The 23,363-nt window shown below is 33.9% G+C and overlaps 1 protein-coding gene across 10 annotated transcripts in view; it reads right to left on the reverse strand.

The window, feature by feature from the left end:
• The window catches only part of NBEA (neurobeachin), a 732,675-nt gene that overhangs the window by 497,020 nt on the left and 212,292 nt on the right, over window positions 1–23,363 (reverse strand). For all 10 annotated transcript variants that reach the window (XM_070049020.2, XM_070049018.2, XM_051831739.3 and 7 more), the window contains exons 19-24: window positions 22,572–22,653; window positions 22,233–22,356; window positions 21,268–21,460; window positions 18,141–19,157; window positions 16,220–16,437; window positions 13,903–14,056 (exon numbers count right to left, since the gene is read on the reverse strand). In XM_070049020.2, coding sequence (XP_069905121.1) covers window positions 13,903–14,056; window positions 16,220–16,437; window positions 18,141–19,157; window positions 21,268–21,460; window positions 22,233–22,356; window positions 22,572–22,653 — 1,788 coding nt within the window. The remainder of the gene's footprint in view (window positions 1–13,902; window positions 14,057–16,219; window positions 16,438–18,140; window positions 19,158–21,267; window positions 21,461–22,232; window positions 22,357–22,571; window positions 22,654–23,363) is intronic.

Here is a 23,363-nt window from a genome sequence, read left to right on the forward strand (position 1 = left end):
ACATCAAATAGGGTTAAATCAACTTTTTCTAAAATGTGCTTAGAAATACATAAAATTGGCCAGCGCCACGGCTCACTAGGCTAATCCTTTGCCTTGTGGCACCGGCACCCCAGATTCTAGTCCCGGTCGGGGTGCCGGATTCTGTCCCGGTTGCCCCTCTTCCAGGCCAGCTCTCTGCTGTGACCAGGGAGTGCAGTGGAGGATGGCCCAAGTCCTTGGGCCCTGCACCCCATGGGAGACCAGGATAAGTACCTGGCTCCTGCCATCGGATCAGTGAGGTGTGCTGGCCACCCCGCGCCGGCCGCGGCAGCTATTCGAGGGTGAACCAACGGCAAAGGAAACCTTTCTCTCTTTCTCTCTGTCTCTCTCTCTCACTGTCCACTCTGCCTATCAAAAAAAAAAACAAAAAACAAAAAACAAAACAAAACAAAAAAAAAACACATAAAATTATTTTCAATCACTCATTTACAATTTTATGCCAATTCAGTATCCGCTGCCTAAAGAAACAGTCTATAAATTGAATTATAAATGCAAATTCTTTATTTCTTAGAACTTTGTGGATAAAAACATCATTTTATAGCACGAATTAAAATCTGTAACCTTGACCCTATACTTTATTTAAAAAGCAACAAATTACTTTTAAATCTCAGTTTTCAATGATGGCATTAAAGATTTGGCCATTGCTCAAGTCCATCAAATAATTTTAAGAACTTGTTAAAGCATTAGAATGTGGTACATCCAATGTTAATGAAATTCTCCATTACTTTGAATAGCAATTATGAGGTTTCTCTTCACTTTATTAATGAATGGCTTTATTTTCAAACGTTTTGGAATTTAACCTTTAAAATATACTTTTATTTCAAAATGAGATAATTTGTTAATGGAAATTATAAATGCTATTATTAAAGTGCTCCCAAATTTGCTATACTAATATTTTTGACTAAAAATTTTAACGTAGAATGTAAACAATAACCTAATTGTCAGTAGTTTACATTCTATACAAAATAAATTTATAAAAATGATGAAATGTTATATAAATAAGGCTTAAAGTAAAATACAATTATTATGAAAATCTTTAACTATATTTTATTCAATTTCCTTTCACTGAAATCAGTTAGAAATCTGATATATATCTGTAACATCATTATTTTCATTATAACAGTTTAATCTAGATATTATTATGAGTAATAAAAAGTAACCCATCAATGCATTGAAACATAATCCATTCAATGACTCTTTTAAATATACAAAAGATATGCCTAATGTTAAAGATGATAAGGAAACTCAAAATACAACCAAGTCAAAAATTTCATAAATAAGTAAAAATAAAATTTTAAACTAAAAACCTGAAAATTACTTCAGAAGTAATACTAACCTTAGAACCCTGGACATGCATTAGACAAAACAGACAACAGACCAAAAAAGTACAAGAAAAAAGAAATCATTAAAATTAAATGAAAATACAATGTAAAATTGAAACATAAAATAATATATTTAAAATTATATTTGATTACTTTATTAAAAGCAGAGTTCTACAGATATATTCATTTTATAAATTACATGTGATAATAATAAGTATCAAATATTTAGACTTCAATTTATTTTTATTTGAAATATACTGCCTAAATAATAAATATGTAAATATAGCTCACATAATAGAAATTAGGCATACTCTATTTGACAAAACAAATCTTTCCTACCAGATGATTAATGAGACATTGTACTAAAAAAACTTATATACTGCCTCTGAAAAATCCATAGTTCAGAGCTAATTCAGTCAAAAAACAGGAAAGTAACTATACCAACCTTTTAGAATTTGCTATAAGATATAATTACTATCTTGAAACACTCAGAATCTTTCCTAGACAACAAGAGTCCCAGAACTTCATAAAAAAAAAAAATGAGTGATTACAACTTAAAAACCACTTTCCCATGCTGAAAAGAACTTACGAATATACTACATGAAGTCTGCACATGAACGAAACAATTAAAGTCTTATTAGGAACTAAACTCATAATATTAAAAAGCTTAGATAACATTAATTTTGACAATAAGACACTGACTGTATTCTTTGTGACAATAAATATGAGTGTGTTTAAACTTTAAAATCTGCTCTTTTCACAGTGTATTCAGTGGAAAACAATGAAACATCTTGAGAATACTGAAGTATGATGAAATGATATCAGATAAACACAACAAAATCAAAATCGAATGTTATTAGTAATTTTTACAAATTATTAACCATGTATACTGATAATAAAAAATACTAAAAATTAAAGACTGGCATCATTTTTTGACACCAATAGAAAATAAGTTGCTCTTCTTTCTTATGATTATCAAATTATTAGGTATACCAGAAGTGTCAGTATCTATTATTTTTCTGAGGCAAAGAAAATTGTACCATGGGGCCAGCACTGTGGCATAGTGGGTTAAGCCGTCATTTGCAGTGCCAGCATCCCATATGGGCACTGATCGAGTCCCAGCTGCTCCACTTCCGGTCCAGCTCTCTGCTATGGCCTGGGAAAGCAGTGGAAGATGGCCCAAGCACTTAGGGCCCTGCACCCACGTGGGAAACAGGGAAGAAGCTCCTGGCTTTGGATCGATGCAGCTCGGACTGTTGTGGCCAATTGGGGAGTGAACCAGTGGATGGAAGACCTCTCTCTCTCTCTCTCTCTCTCTCTCTCTCTGCCTCTCCTTCTCTCTCTGTTTAACTCTGACTAAAAATAAGTAAATCTTAAAAAAAGAAAATTGTACCATATATTACATTGAATTAAATTCTAAACTCATAATTCTGGATGGTTAGCCAAAATGCTCAACTTAAATTCATCAAGTGATTGTATGTGGATTGGTTTATCCATGTTCTTTGTTCCTCTTCAGATTTCCTCACAAATTCTTTATTTTCATTTACATTCATCTTTCATAATGTGGTGGAGAATAAATGAGAGAATTTGACTATCTAGTCAAAGAAATATTAACTCAAGTATTAACAAAAACAAAAATATGCTTCTTTTCTAAATCAAAGATTGATAAAAATGCATACCTAAGAAATCTATTTTTTCCTGACTAAAGTTAAAACCATTGGTATAATTTATAAATCTAAAACTATTTTTGTAATTTGTTTTGTATGCTGCCTATAATTTTAAATAATCTACGCAAAATTGAAATGTCAACAAACTGTTGCTTCTTCAAGAATATGAAGTTCACAGTATTCATTATAGGTAGCAAGAATGTATAACTATGTTCTTTTGTTTTTAAAGTTTCCATTAAAATATCTCCTTACAGAGAAGTTTAATCTGAACAGCCTAAAATTTTCCTTCATGATGATAACACTGAGATAGCAATACACTATTGTTATCCCTAGCATACATATACTGTTGTATTCTTCTAAGCTTCTCGGGCAAAAAACAGACCACTTCCATGGCCAATCTCACAGAATAGCAGACAAAAAATTACACCATCTTAGTCTTTCACTGTCAAAATGGATCCTTCACAATAATTACATTTATCTCTAATATTCTGAACCTCAGTATTTTGAATAAGACAGGATTTTTTTATAGATGTAAAGACTATTCTATCAGTATAGAAATAGATGACCATCCTGTCATTATACAAATAATGCAAAAGGAACTAAATAGTTCCAAGAGGAAATCAAGAAATAAAACTTTCAAGAGTCTTTCTAGCTACTGCTCTTTACATATAATTATCCAATTTGATTTTTACAAATTCAGCATGGAATTAGAATAATTAATACCCTTTAACAAATGAAGAAAATGAAGTTGAGGTCATATTGATAAATGTTGCAGCCCAGAGTTAAAAGTCAAACCTGTCTCATGCTACAACATTTTACAATGACTGCAAAAAGAATTATATCTGAATCTCGCTGATACTGAGAAACAAGTTTATTTTTTACAAAAAAAAAAAAAAGATAGCCAATTATCTGAGATACCCAGTCTCTGAGAAATAAGAAAGACATAATTCTGGATTGAGCTTTGTGTTATTATTTCTAAAGTGAGGAACTATACAGGGTACTTAGCATTCTACTTATCAACTCAAAATTTAATACAGTTCAACATTAAAAATGTCAAATGACAAAAAAGGTAGTACATCTGAGTGGGAAAATACACATCTTCTTATAAGACATAATGATCAGAATATTCAGTGAAATTGTTTTTGAAAATTAAATGTTCATAAATGGTTAGTCAAATTCAGAGTCTTTGTTTAACAGGAAACAATGATTTTTCTTAAGCTCTGTTGTATTTTCTATAGTCAAAATAAGTAATAATGTTTTCACATTAAATCACTAGACTATATTTGTATTGTAGCAGTAGCTTATGTTTTAAGTCAATGGTCAGCAAACTATGGCCCAAAGGATAAATCTGACCCACTGCCTGTCTTTATAAATAAAGTTACACTGAAATACACATAAGCCTATTTGTTTGTGTACTATCTAAGGCACTTTTTGACTATAAGCAAAGAGTTGAATAGCTGGGACAGACCTCATAACAAAAAATATTTACGATTTGACCCTATGTAGAAAAAGTTCAGCAGCCTCTGTCATTAGCCATTTTTAATCCTACTCATTAATAAAATTCACAGTAGATGAAATTTTTGAAAAATTCCATACACTTAAGGAAAATTATAGATCACTCAAACATTACTTTCAAATGTTTTTGTCATCATATACCCAGTATGGAAATTCTAATGGCATCTATACAATATCTTCCATTGGCAAGCTACATGTTGCCAATGCTTCCTCGTTCTCTTATCTCTTCAAAAATTCTCTTTCAACTTTACACACTTTAAATTTAAGTTAACAAATATTTTCAGGATCAAATATGGCCTGGGAAAGCAGTGGAAGATGGCCCAAGTCCTTGGGCCCCTGCACCTGCAATGGAAACCTGAAAGAAGCTCCTGGTTCCTGGCTGCGGATTGGCGCAGCCATCTGAGTAGTGAACCAGCAGATGGAAGACCTCTCTCTCTTTCTCTTTTTGCCTCTGCCTCTCTGTAACTCTGCCTTTCAAATAAATAAATAAAACCTAAAAAAAAAAAAAAAAAGTCAAATCACTCAAGAGACTACACTCCTGGGCTCACACAGAACAAAAGCCAAAGCAACAAGCCAAGTGATATCCCACATTCCAGCCCATTCATACAACCTACTCAATAAAGAAGAACAGATGAGTATACCAGATGGGCAGGTGTCAATATAGAAACACAGAGGATAAAAGAGGCAAAGTAGCATGATGCCTGCAAGAGAACACAATAATCCTCCAGAATTAGATTCTGAACTGAAGGAAACCCATGGAACGACAGATATAGGATTCAAAATAATGATTGTAAGGAAGCTCAACAAGATGACAGAGAATACAGATTCATTAAAGAAATGAGGAAATCAATGGGTGACAGGAATAAAAATATTGCTAAGGAGATAGAACTCATTACAAAGAACCAAATACAAATTTTGGAGATGAAATCTTCAATCAGTGAAATAAAAAATATGACTGAGAACTTTAACAGCAGAAAAGACCAAGTGGAAGAAAGAATTTCTAAAGAATTAGAAAGAATGAAGTATGTCTATGTGAAATATGGGATACCATTAATTAACGACCAAATATTCATATTATAGGCATTTCTGAAGTAGTAGAAAAGGAAAAAGGAATTGAACAACCTGCTAAATGAAGTAATAGATGAAAATTTAAAAAAAAAAAAGAAAGAGAAAATTGCATGGATCTGGAAACAGACAAGGACATCCAGATACAGGAAGTTCAAAGAGGGGCCAACACTGTGGCGTAGTGGGTAAAGCCGCTGCCTGCAGTGCCAGCATCCCATATAAATGGGAGGCAGTTTGAGTCCCGGCTGCTACACTTCCAATCCAGCGCTCTGCCATGCCTGAGAAAGCAGCAAAAGATGGTCAAAATCCTTGGGTCCATGCACCTACTTTGGATACCCAGAAGAAGCTCCTGGCTCCTGGCTTCAGATTGGCCCAGATCCAGCCATTGGAAGACTTCTCTCTCATCATCATCGTGTCTCTGTCTCTCTCTCTTTCTCTCTCTTTGCCTCTTCCTCTCTGTAACTCTGCCTTTTGATTTAAATAAATCTTAAAAAAAAAAAAAAAAAAAGAAGTTCAAAGAAACCCAAGCAGATTCAACCTAAAATGGTCTTCTACAAGGAACACTGTCATCAAACTGTCAAAAGTTAAAGATACGGAGAGAATCTTAAAGACAGTAAGAGAAAAGCATCAAGATACACAAAAAGGAAGACCAATCAGATTAACATCAGACTTCTCAGCAGAAACACTACAGGCCAGAAGAGAGTAGAATGATATGGTCAAGGTGGTTTTTTTTTTTTTTTTTTTTTTTTTTTTTTTTGACAGGCAGAGTGGACAGCGAGAGAGAGAGACAGAGAGAAAGGTCTTCCTTTGCCGGTGGTTCACCCTCCAATGGCCGCCACGGCCGGTGTGCTGCGGCTGGCGCATCACGCTGATCCGATGGCAGGAGCCAGGAGCCAGGTGTTTTTTCCTGGTCTCCCATGGGGTGCAGGGCCCAAGCACCTGGGCCATCCTCCACTGCACTCCCGGGCCATAGCAGAGAGCTGGCCTGGAAGAGGGGCAACCGGGACAGAACCAGTGCCCCGACCGGGACTAGAACCCCGTGTGCCGGCGCTGCTAGGCAGAGGATTAGCCTGTTGAGCTTTGGCGCCAGCCGGTCAAGGTCTTAAAAGAAAAAAAAAATTCTAAGCAAGAATATTATATCCAGTGAAGCTACCCTTAAAAAGTGAAAGGAAAATGTAGTATTTTCTAGTTAAGCAGAAACTGAGAAAAATCACCACCACCAGACCAGCCTTGCAAGAAATTTTGAAGGTGTCTTGCATTAGATATAAATATGAAACACATATCACCACCAGATTTACTGACAGAGCAGGTAGAATCATTATGTAATCAACAAAATGGCAAGTCTTAGTTCTTATCTATCAACACTAACCTTGAATGTAAATAGATTAAATTCACCACCCAAAAGACTCAGACTGGCTGAATGGATAAGAACCACAGTCCCATTATAGGCTACCTACAAGAAACTCACTTCGCAAACATTCACACACAGTCTGGGAAAAGATACACCAGGCAAATGGAAACCAGAAGGGAACAGACACAGCTACCCCTATATAAGCTAAAACAGACTTTAAATCAAAAACTGCAAAAAAAAAAAAAAAAAAAAGACACTATATTTTGATAAAAGATTCTATCCAGCAAGAAAACATAACAATCACAAATATATACACATCCTACACAAGACCACCAAGATACGTACAGCAAATACTACCAGACCTAAAGGGACAGACTCCAATACAAATAATAGCAGGTGATTTCAACACCCCACTCTCAGGGCCAATGTGACATAGCAGGTAAAACTGCTGATTTCGACCCCAGCATCCCAAATGGGTGACAGTTCATGTCCTGGCTGCTCTATTTCCAATCCAGCTCCCTGCTAATGGCCTGGGAAAAGCAGCTGAAGATGTCCCAAGTGTTTGGGCCCCTGAAAACATGTGGAAGACCCAGAAAAAGCTCCTGGTTCCTGGCTACAGCCTGGCCCATCTCTGGCTGATATGGCCAGCTGGGGAGTGAACTACTGGATAGAAGATCCCCTCTCTCTGTAACTCTGACTTTCAAAACAAATTTAAAAAATCTTAAAACAAAATAAAACAAAACACCCACTCTCATCAATGGACAGGTCATCCAAACAGACAACCAATAAAGTTACATTGGTGTTGGAAATACTTTAGAACATATTGGCCTAAAAGCCATTTATAGAACATTTCACCCAATGGCTACAGAATATACATTCTTCTCATCAGCACATGGAAAACTTTCTAGGATAGACCACATATTACGCCACAAATCAGGTCTCAGCAAATTCAAAAAGACTGAAATAGTACCATGTATCTTCTCAGTCCATAAAAGATTAAAGCTAAAAATCAACAACAAGAAGACAAATAGAACACTAACAAATACTTGGAAATTAAACAACATGCTACTGAATATCAATGGGTCATTGAAAAAATTAAAAAGGAAATAAAAAAACTTTCTTGAAACAATGGAAAATAAAAGCACAACATATCAAAAGCTGTCGGATACAGCTAAAGCAGTACTAATAGGGAGTTTACATCAATAAGTGCTCACTTAAAAATTAAGAGAAATGTCTCAAATTAGAGATATAATAATGCATCTTGAAGACGTAGAAAAACAAAAACAAATAAAAACCAAAAAGAAACAGGAGAGAAGAAATATTAAAGGCCAGAGAAGAAATAAATGAAATTTAAAAAATCAACAGAATAAAACATTGGTTTTTGAGAAGATAAACAAAATTATTAAACATCTAGCCAGGTTAACAAAGAACAAAAGAGAAAAAAACTCAAATTAATAAAATTAGAGATGAAAAAGGAGACATTATACAACTGATACCACTGAAATACAGAGGATTACAGGGAACTACTATGAAGAACTATATACTAATAAACTGGAAAACCTGGAAGAAATTACTGAATTTATATAACTATCTACTAAGATTATATCAAGAGGATACAGACAACCTAAACAGACTCATAACAAGCAATGAGATTGAAGCAGTAATAAAAAGTCTTCAATCAAGTAAAAATCCGGGACATGATGGCTTTTCTACTGAATTCTACAAAACATTCAAAGAGGAAGTTAACTCTAATACTCTTCAAACTATTCCAAAATATTGAACCAGATGTAATTCTACCAAACTATGGCTATGAGGTCAGCATTACTTAGATATCAAAATCAAAGATATGACTCAAAAACTATAAATCTATATAATGAACACAGATGCAAAGATTCTCAACAAAATACTAGCAAATTGAATCCAAAACCAAGTCAACAACTTTTCATGATAAAAACCCTCCACAGGCCGGCGCCGCGGCTCACTAGGCTAATCCTCCGCCTAGCGGCGCCGGCACACGGGGTTCTAGTCCCGGTCGGGGTGCCGGATTCTGTCCCGGTTGCCCCTCTTCCAGGCCAGCCCTCTGCTGTGGCCAGAGAGTGCAGTGGAGGATGGCCCAGGTGCTTGGGCCCTGCACCCCATGGGAGACCAGGAAAAAGCACCTGGCTCCTGGCTCCTGCCATCAGATCAGCGTGGTGCGCCGGCTGCAGCGCGCTGGCCGCGGCGGCCATTGGAGGGTGAACCAACGGCAAAGGAGGACCTTTCTCTCTGTCTCTCTCTCTCGCTGTCCACTCTGCCTGTCAAAAAATAAAATAAAATAAAATAAAAAATAAAAAAATAAAAAATAAATAAAAAAACCCTCCACAAATTAGGTATAGAAGGAACATTACTCAATATTATGAAGGTTATACATGACAAATAAACAGCTAGTATTTCCCCTCAGATCTGGAAAAAGGCAAGGATGCTCACTTTCACCACTCTTATTCAGTATAATACTGGAAGTTTTAGCAAGAGAAATTAGGGAGGGGAAAGATATAAACAGCATCAAAATTGGAAAAGAGGAAGTCAAAGGATCCATGTTTGCAGATGGCATGATGTTGTACATGGAAAAACCTAAAAACTCCACCAAAAAGCTGATAGAATATATAAAACAATTAAGAAAAGTTGCAGGTTATAAAATAAGCATACAAAAAAACAGTAGCTTTTTTGTATTTAAATGATGAACTCACAGAAAAAGAAATCAAGAAAGAAATGCCATTCAAAAGAGCCACAAAAAAATCAAATATTTAGGAATAAATTTAACCAAAGAAGTGAAAGTTCTCTATAATGAAAATTATCAGATACTGATGAAAGAAATGACCAACCAGACAAAAAAGGGAAAGATTCTTTGCTTGTGGATTGGAAGAATCAATATCATTAGAATATCTGTATTACCAAAACAATCTACAGATTCAATGCAATCCCTATCAAAATACCAATGACACTCTTTACAGAACTAGAAAAAGCAATACTAAAATTCATATGAAATCACAAAAGTTCCAGAATGGACAAAGTGATCCTGAACAAGAAAAATTAAGCTGAAGGCATCACAATACCTACTTCAAAACATACTGTAAAGCTATAGTAATTAAAACAGCACAGTACTGGCATAAAAAGCAGTACATAGAGCAGTGGAACAGAATAGAGAGCCCAGAAATTAATCCACATACATACTGTCAATTGATTTCTTGATAAAAGTGCTCAGACCATACATTGGAGGAAGGAGAGTCTCTTCAACTAATGGTGCTGGCAAAACTGGATTTATGTATGGAGAAGAATGAAAATAGATATATCCATACTTCTCACCATATACAAAAATCAACTCAAGATGGATCAAAGGCCTAAATTTAAGACCTCAGACCATGAAGCTTCTGGAAGAAAGCATAGGGAAAACACTTCAAGACATTTGTCTGGGGGATGACTTTTTAGACAAGACCCGCAAAAGCACAGGTAACAAAACAAAACTAACTAAATAAGACTGTATCAAACTCAGGAGCTTTTGCATAGCAAAGGAAACATCAACAGAGTGAAGAGACATCCAAGAAAATTGGAAAAAATATTTGCAAACCACATATCTGACAAAGGATTAATATACTAAGTATATTAACAACTTAAAAGACTCAACAACAACAACAACAACAACAACAAAAAACAACCCAGTTGAGAAATGGGTAAAGGACTTCAATAGACAGTTCTCAAAGAAGAAATATAAATGGCCAACAAATATATGAAAAAAAACGCTCAACATCACTAATCATCAGGGAAATGCAAATCAAAACCTCAATGGGATATCTCACTCCTGTCAGAATGGCTAAAATGCAAAACATAGAAAGTAACAAATGCTGGGGAGGATGTGGAGAAAAGGGAACACTTATACATTGTTGATGGGAATGTAAGTTAGTACAGCCACTGTGGAAAACAGTGCAGGCATTTCTTTAAAAAACAAAAATAGACTTGCCATATGACCCAGCAATCCCAGCATCATCATGTTTATAGCAGCATTGTTCGCAATAGCCAAAATTTGGAACCAACCAAGGTGTCCATCATTAGATAAATGGATAAAGAAAATGTGGTATATATACACAATGGAGTATTATTCAGCCATAAAAAATGAAATTCTACCACTAGCAGCAAAATGGATGTGTGGAGGACATCATGTTGAGTGAAATAAGCCAGACCCAGAAAGACAAGTACTGTATGTTCTCCCTTATACGTGAGCATTAAAATTAAAAAGAAAAAAGAAATGTCTGTGTGTTTCAGTATTTCTACAAATATAGCTTTGTAAAATTTGTTTTATACTTTTGTGATTAAGAATGTTATACTAGGCACCAGCGCTGTGGCATAGAAGGCTAATTCTCCACCTGCAGCACCAGTGTTCCATGTGGGCACCAGTTCGAGTCTTGGCTATTCCTCTTTTGATCCCACTCTCTGCTTATGGCCTGGGAAAGCATCAGCAGATGGCCCTAGTCCTTGGGCCCCTGTATCCACATGGGAGACTGGGAAGAAGCTCCTGGCTCCTATTTTTGGATTGGCACAGCTTTGGCTGTTGTGACCACTTGGGGAGTGAACCAGTGGATTGAAGTCCTCTCTCTCTCTGCCTGTCCTTCTCCCTCTCTGTAACTCTGCCTCTCAAATAAATAAATAAATCTTTAAAAAATAATGTTATATTATAGTTTTAATGAACTGAAATTACTTTGATATTTATTGCATATTATTGACATGGGCATTTTCCATTCAATTATTATTTATTGCTGTTGTCTATATTTCCACTAAACCAGGGTCTTTTTGCTTTTTACTTATTAAACTTCTCATTTGGTGGAATAGTAAGCCTTTTTACTGTAATGGAAATTTAATATATATTACCTCAAAAAATAAAAAAAAAAAGGAGAAGAAAGGAGGGAGGAAAGGACTATCAGTTTGTTCTTAGAAGCACACTGTATATGTTAAAAAACTAATTAAAAATTAAAAATTTTCAGTTCTAATTTTCTTTTTCATTCAGTTTCCTCCCTCCTGTTTTCTTCTACTATATTCCAACTTTTAGCAAGAGTAGCATACAGCCCAGTAACAGAGAAGCAGTACTCAACAGTCAGCACCCATCACAGTTGTTCCAGATAGGCAGTGGGAGAATGGGAGAAAGATTCTGGCTGATTCTTTTAAGGAAACAATGTACACAAAGATTATACATACAACCCATTATTGGAACAAACTAACAGAAATATGGAGAAAGATAGAATAAACAAAAGTCTCCATAGTTCAAAGAATTCCTACATGTGTTGAAAATCGGCTTAGCCAAAAATAGTTTCAAATTTCAAATTATAATGTTCAAAAATGCACAGGTAATAATTTTGGGAATCAAACTTCCAAAAGTCAATATATTTATTGTACATTCATTATAAAGATAATAAAATTAGATGAAAAATACTGAAATATAAATGATAATGCTTATAATTTACTTTATTAATAGTTTTAAATTGGTAGAGATCTTTTGCTAAAAAATTTGGAAGATGACAGTAATATGAATAAGTCAAACCTATGTAAATTTTAATAACTTGCTGCTAAACTATTTATTTTAAATAAAGATCATTTTGTTCTTCATAAAATTTTAACACATTTGATACTTCATTTTAAAGTGAGTTTCAATTGCTTCTCAGCCTTTTGGCTAATATCAAGTTATAAAGTGAGCTTCAATATGACCTTTGAATATTTCTTGACAACACATGAAAAATGATAAGATGTAAAGCAACATTTATATGATTAAGATGCCACAGAGAAAACTATAATTGATATAATCCTTAGTGGACAGAAGAAGAAAATAGCCTTCCCTGTCTCAAAGCCCAACTTCCTAGATGTTAGTATAAATTAAAGAGGAAAACAAATTAAAGAGGAGCAATGGTATACGAATTCAAGATACCTGCAAACTTCATATATTATCAATCATTTACAGTCCTATAGCTCTTCCCAACTTAATTTTCTTGGCTGAACTAGTAGTTCCATTAAGGTCCTAATGATGACCTGCTCTATTGTACCCCTTCTCGAACTATCCTGATTGCCTTTATAGATTTGAGTAAACCCGTGGATGAAATGGATGTGTATATGCATGAGGAAGGTATGTGAGGATATACTCCGTTACTGCTAATAGTTATGTTTCAGTGGAGGTATGGACAAAAGGAAAACAAGAGAAAGAGAAAAAGTTTAATGATAGAAGAAATTTAATGATAAATCAGAGATCAGCTTGGAAACACTTCCTCATCAAGCATCAGACAGCTTAATAAACAGAAGGTTTATCTTTTCTGGTAAAGATGAAATTCAGGGCTTAAGGATGGGCCTTCCACTAAGGTAGCACAAAAAGAGGTAACATGGAAAGCATAGTAATATACTCTTTCTCATCTGACCAAGTAGCTATGAAGTCTACTTTGTAATATACAGGTATTTTTAAATGACAATTAAAATACAAGGTTAACATTGCTCTGTTATATTTTAAAATGACATGTAATTTAAATACTTTTCAAATTTATTCTATTAAAACAGACAAATCTAGATTATTAAACTAAACAAATGTACCAGTAAATAAAGTCAGATTATAATGTCACATAATAAGGATTTTAACAGTATATTATACTATAGATTTGAGGAGGTATCAAATATGGTATACAGAAAAGGAAAATCCTTTACAGTTATAGCTTTTACCAAGTATTCATTAGAATTACCAGAAAAATGTTTTCATAACTTACATAGGTGGAACCCAACCCTAATAAATAAGGAAGGTGAGAATATAAATTTAAATGGTACAAGTTGCTTAGAGAACTTGTTTTGTTAAAATCTGCCTGTTTACAGAAATGGCCACCACTGAAATGCTCAAGTCATGTAACTATACAATGTAACCACTAGATGGAAGCAAAGTACTTACAGTTGGTGATGTAGCAGCAGAGAGCAAAGGTAAAATTCCTCCACAAGCAATGATGATATTGTCCACCATTTGGGAAATTAGGTGAATTGTGTTATGTACAAAAATAATATTTTCATTGCTATTCACAAAATCCATTACTGACTTTGTGGAGTGGCTAAAATAGAAAAACGACACAAATGAACATTTATTTGGCTTCAATAAAGATATAGACACTGCTAGAATAACATTGTCAAAGAAAAAATAATTGTAGAATATTGAAAAGAGCTAACAATTTACAATGCATTTATTAAAAAAGAAAGCAATTTACAGTTGAGATTTCATAGTACAAAAAACTAACATTCATCTCTGCAGAATTCTTTGTATCCAAGTGCATTAACTATTATTGTGATTTGAAAAACTACAGTATGAACTAGATTTTAAGACATATGACTAGGTGAATAAATTTGGCTACAAACATTTATCTTGGCCAAAGGTGGCTGTTTTGTACCAAAAGGCAAAAGAACTAGAGAGTTCACTGAGTTTTACTTGTCGGCAGTTTCAATTTGTTGTATCACCAGTGACCACAGCACCATCTGTGACCAGCCATGTTGAAAATATATACTGCTAGTCACAGAAGTGACATAATAGGGGAGCATAAAGGAATTAATACAAATGAAACACTTATTGAATAAAAAAGGGACAATATCTCAAGGTAGGCCAACAATATGGCTTTCCAATATAAAACATGCAATGTACATCCCCCAAGAAACACACTGCTTTAGTTTGGTGTCACTCAAAAAGTAAACTGCTTTCTAATGGAAAAACATGAAAAAAGATATTACCTCATGATCACAATTAAGTCAGTAACTTACTTTTTCTAGCTGTAAAATACTACCTATTATTTCTTGGATTTCAAAGTGTTTTCTCTTTCAACAAAATTGATCTCTTTAAAAAAATGAAATCACAGATAATTCTCTTCAGGGAATTTCATGAGCATCCGTGAAAACAAACAAAGACAGTGCATTGAAGAAAGGCAGGCTGAGTCTTCCTCACTTGAGGGCTACTAATGGTTACAATTAGTAAATTACATGATTTATCTCCCTACACAGATTTCACTGTTAATAGTAATATACTACATGATATTTTAGTTTTCTTAGTTACTATCCCTAGGTAGTTTAGTATATAACATCAGCAATGAAAATATATGAGCAGTCGAACAATAAACTGATCAAATAAAATCAAAAGTAAAAGCTTTCTGTGGTAGGCTTTACTGACTGCTGTCATGTAGTCATGACATTTTCCCTGCCAACACTTCAGGTTTTGTCCAGCTGGGCTGGGTAAAGGTAAGGTTGGGTTACCTGAGTTAAGGGTTTGTTAACCAGTACTGAAAAACACAGGCCAGTCATTATCTCATTTATATTTGCTGGTTATTGATTTAGAAATTAGTATGTGATTCTACTGGTCCATCAGACATAGAGGAAATTTCTTGTGAGGTTACTTTTAGGGAAAAAACTGTGACAAAATAAAAGAAGGAAAAAGAGGAAAGAAATGAAGGAGAAAACAAAAGAAAGAAGAGTGCCTGCCTTGTAAGCTGGGGAGGATATTGTTGTTGCTGTTCAACTGATGCTGAGAACTAAAGGAGCCACCCTGAATCCTAAAAGCTCTGAGTAGTAGAGAAGCCAATTTGAATCCTGACAATATCATATGAATGCATCTAACTGTGGAACTTGCTGATTGAGGGGTACTTTGTTACAGCCATTATTTCCCTAATTTATATACATGCAGATGTAAATAATGGATTACTTAATTGATAAATTTGTTACATAGTTGTTATTAGAAAGCTAAAATTTAGTAAAAATAACATTTTAATTTATATAAGGTTTTCTTTTAAGTGATATTTTAACTCAGACTTACTGCTGAAATAGTATTAGGTTCCAAAAAGCATGTATTTTTATGGTGGTTTTAAATCCTATCTTACCTCAACGTGTTATAATCTTATTACCAAGAATAAACTTAGTACATCGTATTAGCTTCAACAGGAAATGAGAAAAATGTGGAAATTCCTTTAAACCAAAGATGATTTTGCTGTTGTATCCCTTTTACTTAGAACAGGTAATGCCATATTTAAAATGTTTTCTTTTTAACCAACTTAAGCTAAGTTGTTTAATACCTACCTTAGAATTCTTATGGAATGAATTATATTTCTATTAAAGATTGAAATGTTTAATTATTTTCAATAAATTTATTGAATTACATTCATTGATGTAAATCATTTATGAATCAATTGATGCTAGCAAATAAAAATATTCATTTTCTATAAGAAAATAACTCTTTCTACCTCCTCCAAACATGTACATCTGTTTCTAACGCAAATAGCAAATCAGTGAGAAGCCGCTGGTGCATTGGAGACCATTTAAACTCAGGAATCCGAAACATTGTAGTCCGGGGGCCTGGGCTGAACTGGCGTCTCTGCTCCTCAGTCATTGGCATTCCTCGAAATCCTAAATCAACTCGGAGATCTCGGTCTTGTTGGGTGACAGAGCGACCCTGAACAGCCTAAAGAAAGAACATGTGAACTTTTGTGTAGTACAATGGAAACGTCTTATTTTAAAATGAGGACAGTAAAGTAAGTGATAGGTAAAGCTTTTGCATGTGACTTTAGTATGTCAAATATTTCACATATATTATGCATTTGTGATCCATGTACAGGACAATACTAGCTGAAAAGGTTAGTATTATTGCTTCAACTTTGCTATTGCTGACTGTGCAAGGTTATCAAATACCTAACTAAGGTTAACATCAAAGTTCACATTGAAAATCAGATGCTTTTTACTTTGTTATGTGGTCTTTACATCAGACCACGTTACTTTCTCCTTGAAGTAAAGATATGTAAAGTAAAGTATACTGAATATATGCCACCTATTAATTGTACCTATAAATATAAGATCAGAAGCAACATTATTTGAACATATGTAAGTCAAACTCACAGCACATTTCACTCATAAAACTTCAGCCCCAAGACACAAAATCATTGAATAACTTAAAAACCAAAACAGAAAAATTATGAACTGCAAATGAAAAAGGCAAGCTTAGTGATGATTAGTGATCAATAAACCATTCACTATGTTTTCCCTCATTTTAAACCTGTACCTAATATTGTCATCCCCTACCAACTATCACTGAAGTATAACTGCCACACAAATGGAAATTGGCAGTTAATGGAGAAAACATACTTCTTCCACACACAAGATATATTATTAAAGATTCTTACTGGTGTGGAAAATCACCAGCAAATAATGTTCTAAACCTTACAATACAGCCATAATGTAAACAACGTTCAATTTATCTTCAAAAATATTAAAAGATGTGTGGGAGACCCAGAGAACAAGAATATTCAAATAATAAAATGTATTATAATTTCTCAAATTGCTTACCTAAAAATTTAACCTACTTCAACCTACAAAATAAGGAAGTAATTGTAACTCAAAGCTCAATAATTAAAATCAGTATCAGGAATAATCATTTATTTTAGCCTTACTCTAGTGAAGCCAAAATCACAACGCAACCATTTCCTCATCATAAGGATCATAAGGCCCAAGAGTCTTCAATTTTTTTTCAAAATAAATTCATATCTATATTGTTGTAAAGATAATTTTCACTGCTAATAATTCCAAATTTTCTCAGGCATATTACCTACCTCACAGAGTTCTTGTGAGGATTAAATCTGAAAATACATAGCACAGTGCCTGGAACATAGTAGGCACTTGATAAATAACAGTTCCCTTTTCCCTTCCCCTTCATTTATCAATTCAATCTGGGCTCCAAGTGCTCTTTTCTATAATCCACAGAACAGGGTTGGGCCTGAAGCTTAAAAGGTTAAAATTAATCAAGCATTCAGAATTAAGATCTAGAGTATAAAATGTGTAAATGTAGCCAGAGTTATAAAATGCTGGAAGTAGGAGAGACTTTGAAGTCATAATACAACCTCTTAAACTATATAGGCTCTTAGGTCCACAGGAGTTGAGCACAGTAACACAGAATATGGCAGAGCTGGAAACACAATTCAGATACATAAAATTTCTTATGTCTGAGTATACCACCACACTATTTTATTCTATAAATTATTATTATACCATAACTGAATACAAACATGATGCAATTGATAAGAAATCATCCCGCATGGCTACTGACAACTCCATGTCTATTCCATGCACTTTTGTTTCTTCATTTATTTCTAGAATTTATACAAGACAACTTACTTGTGTAGTTGTAGTGGTCTGGATTTTTCGGATTTCCTTTCCTGATTCTTTGCCATCATCAGATCTCTCAGTATCTGAAATTATACTTCCTGCATCAATATTTGGTACAATTTTGCTACCAGAAGACTCAGTTTCCAGAGTTGTAGCAGTCATTTCAGCATATTCTAATCCCTTAGTTGATGATGCTAAGTCTCTTTCAGAAATATTGCTCATTCCATCTGAAGTTGTATGAATTTTGAACTCTTTTTCTTCTATTATACTTGATGTACAAGTCAGATCTACAGTACCAGTCATGTGAGCAAGCAATCCAAGATCATCACTGACACCAAGATGTACTTGTGTGTCCTGAATATTTGGAATAATATGATTGCTAGAAAGTTCAGGAAGCAGTTTATCTTCCTGTTTGGGTATTTTATCAAAGAGAAATGATGTACTGCTATTAGGAAGTTCTTCTTTCTCATCTGCTAATGTGATCAATGGACCATTATCCTTTTCTTCATTTTTTTTAATGAGACCAACACTTCCATGTACATTGTTCTGGAGTTTTTCAACAGCTGCACTATATACATTATCCAATAAAGATTCTACTTCCACAAGGGCACCATTCTCTCCACTTACTAAAGTTTCTGGGGATAAATCCATATCATCAAGTTTTACTTCTGTTGCTTCCACTTTTTCTGCTTTAATGTCAACTAAAAGATCATGTACTTCCACGTGAACACCACTTCCTGGTCTATCTGAATTTCCAAGAATATCATCTGACACTTTTGTTGACATGAGTAAATCTCGAGTATCTGAGCTGACAGGGTAATCTGTCTCACTCTCAGGGCTCTGGCTTTGTGAAAGATCTTCTATCTCTCGAATTTCCATTCCACCTTTTGCTCCTGTAGTCTGTGATGAAAGACCAGAGATAGTGCTCACATTGCCTTTCTTTCCCTTTTTAATGTTTTCTTCCTCTTGTCTTTGATATTCTTCATACATTTTGGCTAGATATTCCTTATGTGCTTCATAAGTGACCTTAGGAATAAGTAAAGAAGATACTAAGGCATTGTGTATACATCAGAAGGAAAACAAAATCGCTACAAAGATAAATATGGTAATAATAGCACAAAATGCCAGGTATTGTAAGATTTCAAACTTAGTGCATGCTAATCACAAAACAAGTGCTTATTTCCATTAACTAATAGGGTTAAATATTTCAATGTTAACCTAACCTAATATGCCAGCTAAGTCTGACACATTCACTTGAGTTAAAATAAAGAATTGGGAGCTAATCATACACAGTGCCCAAAGAATTAATGCTATGTCAGTTTTCACATCTATTGCTCACATGAGCTCCTATCACAACTCACATTAATAAGATTCATAAACTCTATAAATATATACACTTGTAAGTTATCAAAATATCACAGTTTTATCCTTATATAGGCTACTTTTAATTTTTATATTTTTATAGGTTATTTTATATGGGATTGTTTAGGCACAATCAGGATATATTTTTTAGAACAAGTACCTCCAGTGTCTTTCCTTGCTGTTTTCAAATGTGTTAAAGCAGTGATAAATGTGAGTTTTCACCTCATCACAAAATGTAAATTTGTAACAGAAATTAAAGCTTTCCCAAAATTCTTTTTTTAAAGAATCCTACATATTTACTTCAAAAATCTTTCCTGGTAGGCATAGGAGATACTGACTTATATTTAAATGATAGGCTACCAGAAGTTTAGATTGACCTTCCTCTGGAGATTACCAGGATACATATGTCCTTGGCTTTACAAGAAAAGAAAACAAATCCCAAAAGTGGGGATTAGCAACCTATAGCCCTTGGGCCAAATCTACTTATCATCTGAATTGGTAAACAAAATTTTATTAGAACATAACTATGTTCATCCATTTTCAAATTTCTTACAGCTGCTTTTCTATTACATGGCAGAGTTGGGTGGTTGTTCCAGAAGACGTATGTCCACAAAAAACTAAAATACTTACTAACTATGCTTTTAGAGTGTTTTTTCTAATTGTTCAAAAGAACTATATGAATTTCCTAAATCACAAAACTCAGTGGTGGCACAGACTGAATTGAAGTGAAATTTCTGACATCCATGCTTTTTCTAAGAAACTACATGATATAACTTTAAAATTCCTGAATCTAGTGTGTATATAAATGTATCCATTAATTACTATTGCAGTTTATCAAATATCAAATATTACTTAAAATATAGATTCTCTATGACCTTGTCTAAATAAGATCAGAGTTGGCGAACTCAAGAGGCTTCCATAGCCTTGGCAATTCACGACAAGAGCCTTGGGTGATTAATGACGCCATAAATAAGAGTGTCAATTGTTAAATCAACAACAGCAGTCACTGTGCACTTACTCCCCAAGTAGGATCTCTGCCTTAATGTGTTGTACTATGTAAATTAACAGTATAACTAGTACTCAAACAGTACTTCATACTTTGCGTTTCTGTGTGGGTGCAAACTGTTGAAATCTTTACTTAGTATATACTAAATTGATCTTCTGTATATAAAGATAACTGAAAATGAATCTTGATGTGAAAGGGATGGGAGAGGGAGTGGGAGATGGGATGATTGCAGGAAGGAGGGAGGTTATGGGGAGGAAAAAGCCGCTATAATCGAAAAGCGGTACTTTGGAAATTTATATTTATTAAATAAAAGTTAAAAATAAGATAAAATATAGATTCTCAAGACTAAAAACATTAAAAAGGCAATATAATTATAATTAAACAAGTATTTATAACTCATAAATGAAAAAAAATCTTGACTACTTTATAAGTGCCTTAAAAAGTGATTTTCACAGGCTATTTCAAGAAAAATTTTTAAAGAACTAAGTAAGTATGTTTTAGTTTAAAAGGCACGCAAATCCTCAGATCTGCTATAAATAGACACCGCACTTTAAGGTCTAAAATTCTTAATTTAATGTTTGAAATAAATGATCTGTAAGATACATTCAGGCTATAATAGTCTGAACAGCAAGGGAGGAGAAAACAGAAAACTGGGACGAAGGAACCTGCCATAATCTAAGATACCCACAAGGTGGCACCAGATGAGTATTATAGTCATTTAACTGTCTGGTGAACCCCTACTGATATAAAATATTAATTGCTTGTTACCTTAGAATGGGCGATTGAGAGTGTATCCACCCAGACTCTCCAGCCTCCCCACTCATATTTTATTGCATGATACAAAAGAATCCGGAAGATATTATAGACCATCTCTGTTATTTTCTGCTCCTCAGAATTTTTAGGATTAATGTAGCCAAGAGAAAACATCCAGTCCTGCCACACTGAACACTGCAATAAACATCTAGAGAGGAAAAACATCTCATTAAAAATACAAACAAGAATTCATCATTTTGTTATTTGGATAAAACAGTAAAAATATGCAATGACCTAGTTAAAACAAGGTGCACAGTCATTCTGCACATTCAGTATTCTATATCTGGAATGACCTTCCTCCATTGCTCAACCTGGAGAAACTCTAATTATCATTCAAATCACTTCCTTACTCTCCTCCATCAGATTTAGTTACTGTTTCCCCACATTCTCATCACCTTTAGCACTCACAATTCACTTAATACATTACAAATTAAGCACTGCTTTATGGTTGTCTTTCCCACTAGATTGAGTTCATGGCCTCACTCAGGCTGTAGCCCACAACCTAGCTAACCAGCTTAAAATGCATGACAATTCAGTCATCAGACAAACAGTGGAAAAGCCTAGGAAAATATAGGTAAATCCAATCCAATTACAATTAAAAGTGTTATTGATGATAGGTGTCACCAAAAGGAATAGAGCCTTTGATTTAGGGTCTGTGGATACATATATTCATATATACAATTTAAATATAGTTATATTTAATATATAGTATAATTAAATATAATTAAATAAGAACAAAAAGAAAATAAAAGTATACTGCATACAAACTGTATCAAAGAAACACACATCTTTTCTAATGACTAACATTATTAAGCAATATGGAAAAATTTTGAAATATTTTTATTTAGAAGTTTTAAATTAAGGACAGAGAAAAGATTAGATATGGAATAAAGTTTTGTTGTCGTACTCCAAGTGCTTACCTTCTATTTTCACGACTGTTACTGAAAAGTTTTATCATGTCAGATAAAAATAAACGACGAACTTCCATCAGTTCTGCACTTGGTGTAGAATTCTTTAGCAAAGTTGCCACCACCTTAAGAATCACTGAAGCAAAAAATCAAAAAGTGTATCAAATGATCAACTCTGAAAATATTTATTAATTTTCAACTAAGTAATTAGTACTGTAATAGGGAAGTTATAATTACCATGAACTAGTTAAACATCATAAAATGTTTTAAGCAATTAGGAAAAATTTTGATTTAGGCTCACATATTGCCAGGCAACTACCAAATGACAATAAAGAACCGCCACTTGCTCACTTGGATTCTGAATTTTCACTGTAGAATCTGGCTCTGGATGTGGTTTGTGAACAACTTGAGTACATACTTGCTCTGTCAAAATCTGAAAGATGAAGAATTTGAAATAAATTTAGAAAATAATTGAAAAATATATACAAAAAAAGCAGCCCTAGAACATATCAAATTGTTTCAAATTGAATAAAAAACTCTTACAAGGGATCTTTCTAGTGAATTCCACAAGAGCCCAGAGAAATTGGGTAACAAAGAAGAAATTCTAAATAACCAAAGACAAACTTAAGAGAAAATGAAGTCATACTCTTCCATGATGGACATTAGTTAAAACTTTCTCCACCAAAAGAGAAATAATCACATTGCACAGCTAAAATAACTTACTTCAGCACCACTAGTTTTCATTGTGTTGTTTTTTTAAGTCCCTATTTTATCTGAAAATGAGGGTAATAATTGCCTTGCCTGTCTAAGAAAGCTTCTGGTGATTAAATAAAGCTCTATATGATAAAAAGCTTTAAAACATATTCACGTACAAGGGTTTTTTGATTACAAAAATATATTTAGAAACATAATTCAACATGTACTTATTAAGAACATTACATGCCCACACTGAAAAATTTTTGAACTGAAATGTGAAATACAGTTACTAAGGGGAACTATATATCTAGTATCAATTCACTAAATTAATGTTCCAGAGACAGGCATAAATGCATACCCCTATTAAGTAATAAAACATAGTAGACTGTTAGTATGAACCTTTATGAATAAAAAAAATAGGGAGGGGAAAATGAAATGTGAATAAGG

This window comes from Oryctolagus cuniculus, chromosome 9 (assembly GCF_051225735.1).
Source record: "Oryctolagus cuniculus isolate XC-2025 breed Fujian yellow rabbit chromosome 9, ASM5122573v1, whole genome shotgun sequence".
Classification (NCBI taxonomy): domain Eukaryota; kingdom Metazoa; phylum Chordata; class Mammalia; order Lagomorpha; family Leporidae; genus Oryctolagus; species Oryctolagus cuniculus.